This window comes from Strongylocentrotus purpuratus, unplaced genomic scaffold (genome assembly GCF_000002235.5).
Source record: "Strongylocentrotus purpuratus isolate Spur 01 unplaced genomic scaffold, Spur_5.0 spur5_contig_869, whole genome shotgun sequence".
Lineage (NCBI taxonomy): Eukaryota > Metazoa > Echinodermata > Echinoidea > Camarodonta > Strongylocentrotidae > Strongylocentrotus > Strongylocentrotus purpuratus.
This window is the reverse complement of record NW_022145578.1, coordinates 256,082-271,247: the sequence shown is the minus strand read 5'-3', so window position 1 is coordinate 271,247 and position 15,166 is coordinate 256,082. Positions and strand designations below refer to the sequence as shown.

At 41.1% G+C, this 15,166-nt stretch overlaps 1 protein-coding gene across 1 annotated transcript; it reads right to left on the bottom strand.

The window, feature by feature from the left end:
- Positions 1 to 2,353: 2,353 nt before the first annotated feature.
- On the bottom strand, positions 2,354 to 11,031 carry LOC100890910. The gene is made up of 2 exons (XM_030976050.1): positions 10,863 to 11,031; positions 2,354 to 10,151 (listed from the first exon to the last, which is right to left on the bottom strand). Exon 2 carries the CDS (start codon positions 9,975 to 9,977, stop codon positions 4,440 to 4,442), a length of 5,538 nt encoding a protein of 1,845 aa, XP_030831910.1. The 5' UTR covers positions 9,978 to 10,151; positions 10,863 to 11,031; the 3' UTR covers positions 2,354 to 4,439.
- Positions 11,032 to 15,166: the final 4,135 nt, after the last annotated feature.

Here is a 15,166-nt window from a genome sequence, read left to right as displayed (position 1 = left end):
TAACCTCAGACATTATTACTGTCCTCATTCGTATAATTTTGCGTTAACTGTAATACAATTTATGTAAAAAGTTAACATTAAACTCATTCCTACTTGTATTTGTCACAGTTACTATTTGTTTCTCTAGTCTTTTCTTCCATACATATTCATTTCACATCATTTGCATATTCATTTCATCCATTCATCTCCACTACATACCAACTCTTAAAGCAGGTGGTATGTTCTCTTCTCATTTACATATTTCCACTTCTTATTTATCATTGGTTGTCTTCTCTTTTTCCTTATGAATATTCAGTTTTATTCTTAAATCCTATTTTGCTATTGGTTGATAATATAGTTTTAATTTGAGTATTCTTTGCACAAGGCTGCACATGGACAGCATGCTACATGTACAACAAAACACATGCAGAGCTGGACTGGACTTAATTACACTGTGTGAGATATTAATTTGGAGCTCTGTTAAAGCCCCAGTCCCATATAAAGCCGGACCAGCACGGACGAGCACGGACCACTCCGGACCATCCCGGACCATGGTCTGGGGTGATCCGGGATGGTCCGGGATGTTTTGTTAAAAAAAGTGTGATGCTTTTAAGCTACAGTCCCATATACGTCCCGGACCGTCCCGGACCATCCCGGACTCCATCCGGGGTGATCCGGGATTCGGTCCGTGTTGACACCGTGTTGGCACCGGGGTGGTCCTGGATGGTCCTGGATGGTCCTGGGCGGTCAATAACTCACTCCCGGACTGCCACGGATCAACACGGACCGCCCCGGCGCCACTACGGATGACCCCGGACCCAGCACGGTGGCTACACGGATCAACCCGGATCAAACTATTGTCCCGGACCGTCCCGGACCACCCCGGCAGTTTTTGACCGTCAAAAACATCCGGGGTCGACTCCCGGACCGCCCAGGACCATCCAGGACCATCCAGGACCATCCAGGACCATCCAGGACTACCCCGGTGCCAACACGGACCATCCACCCTGGATGGTCCTGGGCGGTCCGGGAGTCGACCCCGGATGTTTTTGACGGTCAAAAACTGCCGGGGTGGTCCGGGACGGTCCGGGACAATAGTTTGATCCGGGGTGATCCGTGTAGCCACCGTGCTGGGTCCGGGGTCATCCGTAGTGGCGCCGGGGCGGTCCGTGTTGATCCGTGGCAGTCCGGGAGTGAGTTATTGACCGCCCAGGACCATCCAGGATCATCCAGGACCATCCAGGACCACCCCGGTGCCAACACGGTGTCAACACGGACCGAATCCCGGATCACCCCGGATGGGGTCCGGGATGGTCCGGGACGGTCCGGGACGTATATGGGACTGTAGCTTTTAAAGCATCACACTTTTTTTAACAAAACATCCCGGACCATCCCGGATCACCCCAGACCATGGTCCGGGATGGTCCGGAGTGGTCCGTGCTCGTCCGTGCTGGTCCGGCTTTATATGGGACTGGGGCTTTACCTTTACTAAGGAGAGAGGATTTGTGAGTTGGGCAGTGGGCAGTGGTTTGTATGATTGGTGTTTAATGCAGTGATTGATTGGCAAGATCGAGATTAATTATTAGTTTACACTACGTTATAAGACTACATATTCTACTACACCCCTTGGGCTCTGTTCATGACAGTCACAGCCAGAGACTGAAAGAGTTAGGCTCAGCTCAAAACTCAACTGTATTGTTATTAGAGTGTCAAATTAGAGTCTGCGCCTGCAAACTAACAGTGGCTAGACTATAATACCTTGGTCAGACCGCCAAATCGACCATATAACCGACTCCACACGTACGGATCCCTTTAATGCTCGGTCTGGTGTCGGTCTGGTCCGTTGGTATGACTGCGGTTTCGGAGAGCTTATGAGTATAAATTTCTATGATATAAGAAAAAGAGAAAGGGAATTGAGGAAATAGGAGACAAAAGGAGGATAGAAAGAAGGATAAAGGTAAAAATGAAAATCAATAAAGGTGAATGGAAGGTGAACACCGAAAGGGTAAAGGAGTCCTTTTGTTGACTATCATAGCTTGCAGGCGCGCGGTTCGATAGAAAAATACATTCGGGTGAGCTTGGTGGTGGTGGGGGGGGGGGGGGGGGTAATTATTAAGGTTCATTTTAACAAGTATCATGCTAGAAGAGGGTGCATATATTTATAAAAAAAGATTTGAATTGACAAAGAGTTCATGACCCTATATCTGTTGTGAAAATTTATTGAAAATTTATTTATTTTTACCCTTGAAATTAATGAACGGTAACCGTTATAACATATTTGTGATTCATCACATATTGTGATTGACGATTGACGATTGACGATTAATTCACTTAACCAAAAGACACCATTGACGAATGAATAACACAGCGACACCCTTTTGTGATACCAAGACTCCAAACTGGCAGGTGCAAGGTTCAACCTTTAATAAAAGATAAAAAACACAATCATAAGCATTACTAGAATAATGCATCCAATATGCTACTTAGCATAGCTGATATGACAATCAAATAATCTATCCAACATTTGTTTATCTTATCCAGTCAAATAATAAACAGGTTTGTAAATAACTGTAAATAAATGGCATAATATGAGTTAGGAAATATCTTTACATTTTTCTGCTAAGATGAGTTCATAGCTCCTTTGATACAACCTATTGACTCACTATTAATTACCAAAGCATAATAGGCCCAACATATCATTTAGTGGTAACCTAAATCTTAATAACAGGCTGCACGAAAGACTACAAATCTATAATGACCCCTGGCATACCTGACCTACTTTCTGTCAACTACTCTTTATAGAACATTTTGTCTTTCATACTAATCCAAAAACCAACTGAATATTGGACAGCTTATACTGTATACATTTCTAACATAATCCACTGAAACTAATAATAATACAACTTTTCTGTCATATTCATATCTGTCTTCTTTACGTTTACCGAAATTAATTCTAACCCAATGACTTTATACACAACTGCATGCCCACACACAACGTAAATTTACGTACGTGAGTAACAATTTTCTTACTTAATTTTACACTATTTGCATTTCTTCATTTTTATCACCAATAGCATCAAACACAACAATAGTCATCATATTTCAATAAACAGAGGTAAATAAATACTCACAACATTGGGCTTGTGTCAAAATACCAAAAAATGGTGCACTTTCAGTGCCGATAACTAACTGCAACAACGTGTTTTAGTTTCCCTAACAAATTCGCAACTGCCCTCTATGGCTAAACCCAAAATAACCAAAACTTCGCTTCTGACGTCATAATACCCCACATCGTATGCAACATTCCGGCCCCTTAAATGTGAACATTCTATGAACATTTACATAACTTATCCTATCATACAACCCTTTCATAGAAATTGTATTTCGGTTAATAACACAAACATCCCATTTAAATCTGTTAACATACTATGAAAAAGCACATAAATGTAAAAATAAAACGTACTCCACTATTTATACACATATAAATCAAACCCTTTCATCTACGGTAAAGGTATTTCTTATGCAAATAACTTCCATCGTGTATGTAACTGATAATAACATTTTCTAAATCTTCACTGGCTGTACTTAATCATTTTCTCCAAACTGTATCAAGTTTATATTAACATATATACATATCTTTGAAATTTCAGACAAATTTTCCTTTCCTTTTACTCCTAATACAAACAGTAGCTTTGGATACATTTTAGGATTTAACTACTCTTGATGAAAATTCCTTTTCAGTCTCCATATGTCACCATATGGATTATGTTGTCAAGCAGATACAACCTGCATATAAACATAACATAGAAATTTCTGCACATGTGAAATAACTGCAACCCTTGTCATGTTTTATTTGTTTGTTTTTGTTTTTTTTGTTGTTTTTTTGTTTTGTTTTCCTTTTATAACCCCAAATCTGATATTTGGCCTCAATGCACAAAAAAAAAAAAAAGGGAAACAACAGGAGTTGCATGTATTTCTACCAATATCTTATGTATACATATTATAAAACATATTTCATGCATGGATTAATATTTAAATATTCAACTATCAGTCCTTCCATGGGATATATCTCCAACAATCCTTTTTCTGATTGTCATTGTTCGATGTATCAAATTTCACTCTTATAGTGTTTATCAATCTGAATGTTAATGTTTCTTTGCGAAAGCGTTCAATCTCGGTATGGTCAGTTCTCCCTTTTGTGTCAGAAGAAATCCTTTGCGATGTAAGACCGCGATAACGAAGACCGCTAAATTACTAAACTTGAGAAACTTACGGCGAGTGACTGAATCCATCCAATAAACAGCGGTCCACTAATATATCATAAAGGGGAGGCGTTGCTAGGCTCGCACTTCTAACACTTATTTTAAATTACACCACAAATATTGCAGATCCATGTGCCATCCAATGAACCATGATCCATTATTATGATATCACCTTAACGCGATTTAACACATAAAATCTCAGGAATCCACTTCCAGGAGCAAACAGAGCTTAGCGATAGGTCTTCGAAGTGTGCTAGTTTGCGTCTTCACTTCGCATTGCCGAACGTTGCCTTCTCGGTCTGGCATGGTTCGAAGCACTCTTCCTATCTGCCAGCAGTTACGTGGTGCGTGCTCATCAACTACCAAAACTAGATCGCCGACCTGAATATTGCGTCGTGGAGTAGCCCATTTCTGCCGCTCTTGCAACCGTGGTAAGTACTCCTTCACCCATCTCGACCAAAAGGTATCCGCTAAAAGCTGCACCTGGCGCCATCTCCTCCTGGCATAGTTGTCTGCTTCACTGGTAGTTGTGGGAGGCAGTGGTGATTTTGCATTGAGTAGAAGCAGATGATTCGGAGTTAAGGCTTCCACATCATTTACATCACTGGACACCTCAGTGATTGGCCGGCTGTTCATGATGCTTTCAATCTCACAGAAGAGTGTATGCAATGAATCATCATTCACGGTTTGCTGCTTAACCAAGGAACACAGCAGCTTCCTCACAGTTCGGATCTGGCGTTCCCACACCCCTCCATGATGACTAGCTGCGGGTGGATTGAATGTCCATTTGATATTCTTCTGCAACAATGTATCATGTATCTGAGCCTGGTTCCAACTTTGTATTTCGGTCCTCAGTTCTCTCTCTGCTCCAACCAAATTAGTGCCGTTATCAGATCTAATTTCTCTCACATTTCCCCTGCGTGCAATGAAGCGTCTGATAGCATTAATGCAAGAGCTTGTGTCAAGGGAATCTGCCATCTCAAGGTGCACTGCTCTCACAGTAAGACATGTGAATAGCACCCCATATCTCTTTACGACACTCCGACCCCTTTTCACTTCCAACGGTCCAAAATAATCAATTCCAACTCTTGAAAAGGGGGGCTCATCTGAAATAAGCCGGTCAACTGGCAAGTCCGCCATCTTTTGCTCAAGAACCTTCCCTCGCTGCCTTCTGCACACAACACATCTAGTCAGTATCCTTCTGATCACAGAGCCAGCAGCAGGAATCCAATATTTCTGGTTGAGGCAAGACAACATATGATTTCTGCCACTATGTCCCGATGCCTCATGGATTTCACTCAGGATAAGCTTGGCGACATGACTATCATTGCGAAGTATAATTGGGTGCTTCGCCTCCTCTTGCAACATTGCCTTGCCAAGCCTTCCTCCTACCCTCAGTAGGCCATTTATCATCCTTGGGTCTAGCTTGTAGATTGGACTTGTCTTCTTGACCAATTTACAGCTCTGTTCTTGGTGTGCACTGTCATTCTGCTCAGCCTGCAAGGTTGACATCTCATGAGGGAAGCTGACTGCTTGTACATATTGCAGAATTTTCTCCTCTGCGTCCTTCATCTCTTCCACCACCAAGCTTCCATGCAAAAGTTCAGCTGAAATGCCTTCAGGACCCTGTGTACATTTACATCTCAGCCATTTCAAGTACCTCCGTAGCCAGCAAACTGCTTTCTTCAACCTGTGCCACGAGGAGTAGTGTTCAAGAAGTTTGTTCATTAAGGCAGTTTCTTCTGAGAGAGTTGTCATATAAACCCCAGCCTTGTCCTTGCTCTTAACTTCAGGGTCGCCATCTAGACTGACATCATTTAAGACTTGACTTGCAGGCCTTGACTCATTTTCACACCATAAGAAGCTGGGTCCACTCACCCATCTCTCGCTGGTTGTTAACGCCTCAGCTGTCATCCCTCTTGAGACATCGTCAGCCGGATTCTGCCGAGTGTTGACGTAGTGCCACTGCTTTGGGTCAGATCCTTCATGGATTACTGCAATCCTGTTTCCGACGAATGTGTGGAATCGTCTTTCCACATTCTTGATATACTGGAGCACTATAGTGCTGTCACTCCAGAACACAGAGTCACTCAGGGTGAAGTCTAGCTCACGTCTCAGCATACCATCGAGTCTCACAGCAAGCGTCGCTGCCATCAATTCCAGTCTAGGTATCGTAACTCTCTTCAGCGGAGTGAGCCGAGTCCTGGCCATTACTAGACTGCAATAGACCTTGCCCTCCTGGTTCGTCACTCGGAGATAAGAGGCCACACCATATGCCCTCTCTGAAGCATCAGAAAAGTGGTGCAATTGGTACTCCGTCACATCTCCGAAATCATGAGGCTTTAGGCACCTGCTGATGTTGAAATCCTCCATAAGCAGCAGATCTCTCTTCCAGTTCAGCCAGCTCTCACGCTGCTTCTCTGGCAATGGCTCATCCCAATCCAATTTCATAGCCGTGAGCTCTTGCAAAATGATCTTGGCATTCAACACATATGGGCTTGCAAATCCGTACGGATCATATACCGAGGAAACCTCACTCAGCACTCCACGACGGGTACAGGGCTTGTGTTTCGGGGTGATTCCATACGTCATGGTATCTAGTTCAATGTTCCATTTGACACCCAGGGCCCTCTCAATCGGTAAGGTATCATAACTTAAGTCGAGTCCTTCCACTTCCTTTGCCCTGTCATGAGCAGGCACAGACTCCATTACCTTTGGGCTATTGCTTAGCCACTTTGTGAGGTTGAAACCTCCTCCTTTCAGCATTCTCTTCAGCTCATCTACGAGTTGAACTGCTTTATCTTCTTCCTTCACTGATACCAGGCAGTCGTCAACATAAAAGTTGCGTTTTACCACGTTTACTGCGTCTGGGGAGAATTCTTCGGCTTGGTCTTCAGCGGTATGCCTCAGTACAAAGCTGCAAACACTGGGACACCAGGTCCCTCCAAAGAGGTGTACACACATCCTGTAGACCATTGGCTGTCTCTCAATATCTCCTTCTGGCCACCAGAGAAACCGCAGCATATCTCTTTCATCAGGCGGGACTTGTACTTGATGGAACATCGCTTGGATGTCCCCCATAATGGCAATCGGCTCCTGTCGAAACCTCAAGAGAACACCCAGAAGTGTGTTTGTTAAGTCAGGGCCTTGCAAAACTGCATCATTGAGCGATCTTTCCTGGTATGTAGATGCACAGTCAAACACAATTCTTGTCTTGCCCGGCTTGTTAGGGTTCTCAACAGGATGGTGAGGAAGATACCAAACAGGTTTGCCTGAACCTGCATTCCTTTCTTCTACTCTCTCTGCATATCCATCCTCCACCAATCCTGACATAGCCTTGGTATATCGTCTGTGTAGATCCTCATCTCGCCTCAATCTCCTACCAAGACTCTGTAGCCTTTTTTCTGCTACATATATGTTGTCAGCCAGTTCTTGGGGTCTCTCTTTGAAGGGTATAGACAACTGGTAGTGATCACCCTTCTTCTGGATACTATCCTCCCAAATTCTCAGAGCTCTCTTGTCATTGACAGACATACACTTAGATTGTTCTGCTAGCGACCCTGATTCAAGTGACCAGAACCTTTCCACTTGAAGCTCCAAATTAGCATCACTGGAAATAAAGCTTGACGATATGTCATGGTCTCTGTGCCGGTTCCCAACTGGTCCATTCACGGTCCATCCTAATGCCGTCCTCACAGCATAAGGTTGCCCGGGTTCGCCATACTTAACGTCCTTTGGTACCAATACTTCTGGCACATCTTGTCCAATTAGTAGCATGACGTCTTGAGGTCTAGCAGCCGGTAGATTCAGATCTGCAAGGTGGGCAAATTGGCGAATGTCACTTCTATCAGCAGCAAGTGCACTGCTAACATTTATCTTCTCTTTGGCTAATACATGATGGAGACTGACTCTATATTGAGTTGACAGACTTTCAACTTCCAGGTTGACTGCTTTACACGTTGTGACAATCCTTGACTTGTCTAGAGTCGACATGGAAAGGCTCTGCTCTGTGCCTTCAGCCCCGATCTTACGCGTCAACTCCAAAGTGCAGAATGTTGATGTTGAACATGTGTCTAACAAGGCATAAGTGTCAAAATACTCCTCTTTCCCTCTAGCTCGTACTCGAACGGGAACAATAGGTAGCACTACTTTACTACCGGCCCCTATGACACTACAACTTTCTTCAGCAACATGAGAGGATGACGAGTGATGAGTAGTTGCCTCCGTTTCAGATGACGTTGGTGAATTCCTGGCATCACTTGATGACTCTCCGATATCCCTCCGAGACTCCGTGCTATCAGTCTGTGAAGGCTGTCTGATAAGGTGTAGAAACTTGGTGTGTTTCCTGTTACACCCACTTACTGAGCATGTCCTATTTAACTTGCAGTCCCTGGTCATGTGACCTTTCTTCAAACAATTGTAGCACAATTTTTCCTTCTGGGCCAGTTTAAGCCTGTCCTCAATCTTGAGTTGCTTAAACTCACTGCAGCCGAATAAGGAATGCTCTCCACCGCACTGAATGCAGCTCCGTGTCTTGCTGCCTTCAGCATCTGTACTAGTAGTAAAGACCCCTCTCGATGTCTTCCCAGACTTCTTAAATGCTGACATCTTACTGCCTTGATCTCTAATTGTCAGCCTACCGAAGACAGGGTCATTCTCTTCATCTGCAATCTGTTGCAAGAATGCAACCAAATCCGTAATAGCTGGAAGTCGACCCTCTTTTCTAGCTCTTCCTACAACTTTTAACCATCCTGTCCTCAGATGGTATGGTAGCCTCTCTACTATCTTCAGCAGAACATGTTGAGAAGTCAGCTCAGATGCCTGACCTACTGCTTCTAGCGTCTGCACACAAATCTGGATTTCATCCGCCATTTCAGCTAGTCCATGTTTGTCTTGTGCAGCAATGTTCTTTCCTTCAGTAACCTTTCTAAGCCAGGCATGAGCAATCATTACTGGATTTCCATACTTTTCTTTGAGTAGAATCCTTGCCTTGTGATAGCCCTCTGTAGGCTTCATAATCATACATGGTTGAAGCAACTTCTTAACGTCGCCAGCACAATAGTGCAGGAGGCGTGTCAGCTTGACAGCGTCGTCTACTGAAGTTTGGTCAACACTGTTCTCAAAGGACCTCCAAAACTCATGGTACTTCAGCGGATCACCTTGATAGGTAGACAGAGTGGCATGAGGAAGGGATACAGACTCTAACAGCCCCCGCTGTTGTCGTTGTCCTTGCTCCAGTAATTGCAGCAGCAGCATTTCCGTCTGTGTGTGAGGAGAAGGTACAGTTTCGTCCTCATCTGGCTTCATCATAACAGGTTTGTAGTTATTCGTGATTGAAGGCACAACGGATGACCTTGCGGGAGTAGGTCCACCTGTTCCTGCAACAGACTGTGCATATGGAGCATTATCTTGCTGATACACCCTCTCTTCAGCTTGAGCAACCTTTAACTGGGTTTTCAGCAACAGCTGGGCTTTGCGTTGCTTCAAGCGGAATTCTTCCATCTCGAGCTCCTGTTGCTCTCTTAAGGCTTCAGCTTCTGCCTCAAGAGCAGCCCTTCTCGCCATAGCCTTTAGCCTTGAGGACTTGGATGACGTGGAGATAGTAGTGCTTCCCCCACATTGGCTCACTGAATCATGCGGTGTGATGTCATCAACGTTAACAGCACCACCAAGGCCAACCAGCTCGTCACTGGACTTCACAGTCTCATTATTACCATCTTCACTGATGGTATTCATCTTGACGTTCTTGACTTGTAGCTCTCACTACCAAGCTGTTGTTGAACTGATGTGATTGACGATTGACGATTGACGATTAATTCACTTAACCAAAAGACACCATTGACGAATGAATAACACAGCGACACCCTTTTGTGATACCAAGACTCCAAACTGGCAGGTGCAAGGTTCAACCTTTAATAAAAGATAAAAAACACAATCATAAGCATTACTAGAATAATGCATCCAATATGCTACTTAGCATAGCTGATATGACAATCAAATAATCTATCCAACATTTGTTTATCTTATCCAGTCAAATAATAAACAGGTTTGTAAATAACTGTAAATAAATGGCATAATATGAGTTAGGAAATATCTTTACATTTTTCTGCTAAGATGAGTTCATAGCTCCTTTGATACAACCTATTGACTCACTATTAATTACCAAAGCATAATAGGCCCAACATATCATTTAGTGGTAACCTAAATCTTAATAACAGGCTGCACGAAAGACTACAAATCTATAATGACCCCTGGCATACCTGACCTACTTTCTGTCAACTACTCTTTATAGAACATTTTGTCTTTCATACTAATCCAAAAACCAACTGAATATTGGACAGCTTATACTGTATACATTTCTAACATAATCCACTGAAACTAATAATAATACAACTTTTCTGTCATATTCATATCTGTCTTCTTTACGTTTACCGAAATTAATTCTAACCCAATGACTTTATACACAACTGCATGCCCACACACAACGTAAATTTACGTACGTGAGTAACAATTTTCTTACTTAATTTTACACTATTTGCATTTCTTCATTTTTATCACCAATAGCATCAAACACAACAATAGTCATCATATTTCAATAAACAGAGGTAAATAAATACTCACAACATTGGGCTTGTGTCAAAATACCAAAAAATGGTGCACTTTCAGTGCCGATAACTAACTGCAACAACGTGTTTTAGTTTCCCTAACAAATTCGCAACTGCCCTCTATGGCTAAACCCAAAATAACCAAAACTTCGCTTCTGACGTCATAATACCCCACATCGTATGCAACACATATTATTCTTTCATTTCCATCATAGATGTTTAAAGATGTTTTCGGTAAATTGTGGAATAGTCTTGGGTCCAAAATAAAGAATCAACCTTCCTTATCTAGTTTTTTTTTAAATATAGAAATCCAATCTTATTAAATCATACACCCTCTGAGTCTGTAAAGCGGTACGTTTGCCTTGTTTTTTCTCTTTCTTCCTGTTGTACCACTTATTAAGTGGCACTTAATGTATATTTAATTACTCATATAGTTTAGGGACAAGCCTTTGATAGGCCTTGGCCTTTGTTTGTCCCCTCACATTTTGATATTTTTGTTCTTTTCTGTTATTTGATGGAATTGCCCTTATGGAACAATCACTGTGTACCACATAGCCAAACACAGTGTGGTACCACATGTGGGCCACATGTGATTTTAGGACATGTTGTAACGGTGTGGTGTATTATGTGGAACGTACCACAATGTGGTAGACTATGTGGTTGATACCACAGCGTGTTATGACACAGCGTTACCATATAGACGAGCAAAACTGTGGTACGCACCACATAGAACACCACGGCGTTAACACACGTCCCAAAATCACACGTGGCAGCACGCTCTTGGACCAACCACATAATCACCACATAGTCTACCACATAGTCTAACACACTGTGGCACATACCGCATTGTCTGGTACACTGTGGCATCCACCTCATAGTATACCACACCCTCCAATGAAACAATTAATTAGTAACTAACGCTTTAAGAAGCAATTATACTAATTAATCTTGCCTAGGGCAACAAGTAACACAGTCTGGTTTACCCGGTTCATCTGTAATTTCTAATGTAATGGCATTGGTTATATGTTTCGTGTCACATGATTTCCATATAATTTTATTTTATTGAATATATTTTAGTTCATAGTTAGATTTCCCTTACTCATGTTTAATTAAATGTAATTTTAAAAAAAGTAGTGAAACGTCCTAATAATTGACAGTTTTTAGTTTGTAGTATTTTCGAAATAAATATATAACTCAATCATCAGTAATTAAGAAATATGCTTTAAATTCAGATTAATTGTATAAAAGCATAGATCTGCACGCACCCCATATTAATTATGCAAATTAAGTGGTGTCAACTGATTAAACTAAACCCCCTACGGACCAGTTTTCAACTGGTTCAACTGGAAATAAGCCCACAGACCAGTTATCAACTGGTGCAACTGGAAATATGCCCACAGACCAATTATCAACTGGTGCAACTAGAAATAAGCCCACAGACCAGTTTTCAACTGGTGCAACTGGAAATATGCCCACAGACCAGTTTTCAACTGGTGCAACTGGAAATATGCAACTAGACCAGTTTTCAACTGGTGTAACTGGTCATGAAGGACTGGTTCCCGTTAAATGAAATGCAGTCGACCAAATATCCGCTTGATATGCATTATATGGACCAGTTAGAATCAACTGGAACCAGTTGCCGTCAACTGGGAACCATTTTAATTTATAACTGGAACCAGTTGGAAATTTGAACTGGTGGTAACTGGTTTTTCCTTCTGGGCTGCCGCCATACGGCGACATGTACAGGTATAGACTATATGAGACTCTGTGGTAAGTGTGTGATTAAGTAATTTAGGAAGATCGCTCTGTAGAAATTACCCTGTGAATAAACAATTTTCACATATTTTAAAATGCTGGGAGAAACCAAACTATGACAAAAATATGAACAGTATTTACTCTTATGACACAATTTTGTAAACATGTGGCACTGTGTGATAAGTATATACAAATATGTGAATATTACGTTATGGTTAAACCACATGATCTAAAAATCTCACACTGACAGTAAACTGTGAACACAGAGTTTACACATAGTGATACATACCATAATTGTGGTAAATATGTGTCACACTGTGTTAAAAAGGTACGACTATGTGGTAAACCACATGATCTAAACCCCACACTGTGACAATACTGGGATCGCAGAGTTTACACATAGTTCGATACATACCACACTGTGGAAAATATGTGTCACTCTGTGTTAAATACCATGTGAGTCATAAACAAGTTTACACCTAGAAAATGGACTTGCGCCAAAGTGACGCCTACAGCATGTATTATGTTGGGATTAGCGGAGTGAGAGAATGAATTGAATGTATCAAATGAAATGCATTGCATATGCTTTTTGCAGAAACAAAGTCACACACTCACACACACACACGTGCGCCCAAATGTTCGTCGATATTTGATATTCGATATTAATATGTGGGGCATGATTTTGGTAGAAATGTTATGTGGATCTGCAAAAACCGATTTAATACCCAAAACACAATATTTTTATTTAAACTTCACATAAGCCACTTTGGCGCAAGTCGATTTTTGCACTCTCGCAAACAATGCCTCCTGTTCATCCAGGCGTGAACACATACCACACAAAAATTATACCAAATGATTTGGGATAAAACACTCCTTTATAAGATATATAATAATTAACTGTTCATAGATGATTTTTTAAATAATTAGCAATTTTCTAGGTGTACACTTTTTTTTTCGACTCACACTGTATGTAGGACTGTGTGGTAAATCACACGATCTGAACCCCACACTGTGACAATACTGTGAACACAGAGTTTACACATAGTTCAGTACATATCACACTGTGGTTAACATGTGTTACTCTGTGTTAAATATGTAGGACTATGTGGTAAATCACATGATCTGAACCCCACACTGTGACAATACTGGGATCACAGAGTTACACATAGTTCAATACATATACCAATGAGGTAAATATGTGGTACTCTGTCAGTTTATGTGGATATTATGTTGTAAACCACATGGTCTTGAAACTCCACACTGTGATAACAATGTGAACACATAATGTCCACACAGTGTACACATATAGTTGACTTTGTAAACATAGTGTGGCAACACTGTATTAGAGTGACTTTGTATTGTGTATGTTTGTTATTGTTTCTTTTTCATCAAATGTGAAAATAAAATAAATTGAATTGAATAGAATTGAATACATATCACACACATTTGGGCACCTTTGACATTCTTATTCTTTGTTTATGTATGCAATTGATTGCTCGACATTTCATGCAAAACACTCAAGGTCCTCGATCAAAGTCTATATTGAAATAGATCTACGTATACCCTGTGCCAAACTCATTCTACAGTCAAATAGTGAAAACATGGGACTGATTTGAGGACAGAATTGCCCAAATTCCTGGGCATCCTGGAACCTGGTATTTCAATTTAGTGCAAAAATGAGGCAAAGAGTTTAATTTAATTATTACATAAATGATGTATATTTTATACGAAACATAGTATGCTAGAGATACAAGTTAATAGGTTCGATGTTCGCTTCAATTCTTATATGTGCATAACATATTTTGAAGATGATGATAAATGTATACAAAATGGTCATATATAAAAGGTAGATTTGTAATAATTGGATGGAAATCAGGATTTAAATGAATATAGAAGATTCAGGTTTTGTTTAATGAAGAGTGAAGTTGTATGGATGTCAACGTAAATGACAATAGGGACTTTTAGATTTGCGTCTACTGATACGTGTGACGTCCATTCAAGGCAGTGCATTAAAAGGACGTCGATCGTAGCGATCCCCATTGTCTTCGTGCGAATCTAAAAGTCCCTATTGTGCCACTATGTAGGTCAGCACCAGGTCAAACTGCATGTATAGTTTAAGCACACTTAGTCACTTTTTAGACATAAAGTAGTGTTGATAGCGAAAGATATGTTGATTTATGTCAAGCAGTTAGATATTTCATTTATCTAGATGTTTATGACAAGAAATGTAATTTAGCTCTCTGAGTCTGCATGGGTTTCTAGAAAAATGTCAGAACGTCTCAACATATCAAATATTACTGCATTGAAAGGATACTTATTGTTGCTTAATACTTATTTAATATACACTAAAAACAGAAGCAGTAGCAAATGTTTGGATAGATTATAACTGATGTTATTAACTACAGATATTCATGATGCTTAATTTCATTTGTGTCTTTCTTATTGATACGGTTTTCACTGAGTAAAATGAACGAAACAACTGATGCGAGAATAATTAATGTTCAACAACGCTCCCGTAGAAACATTTGTCTAATGTTTATTTTCCCCGGGCTCCAATTCAGTTAC

Bases quoted from the DNA above. Each gene is read 5' to 3' on its own strand.
- LOC100890910 (XM_030976050.1), bottom strand. From the start codon at position 9,977: ATGAATACCATCAGTGAAGATGGTAATAATGAGACTGTGAAGTCCAGT.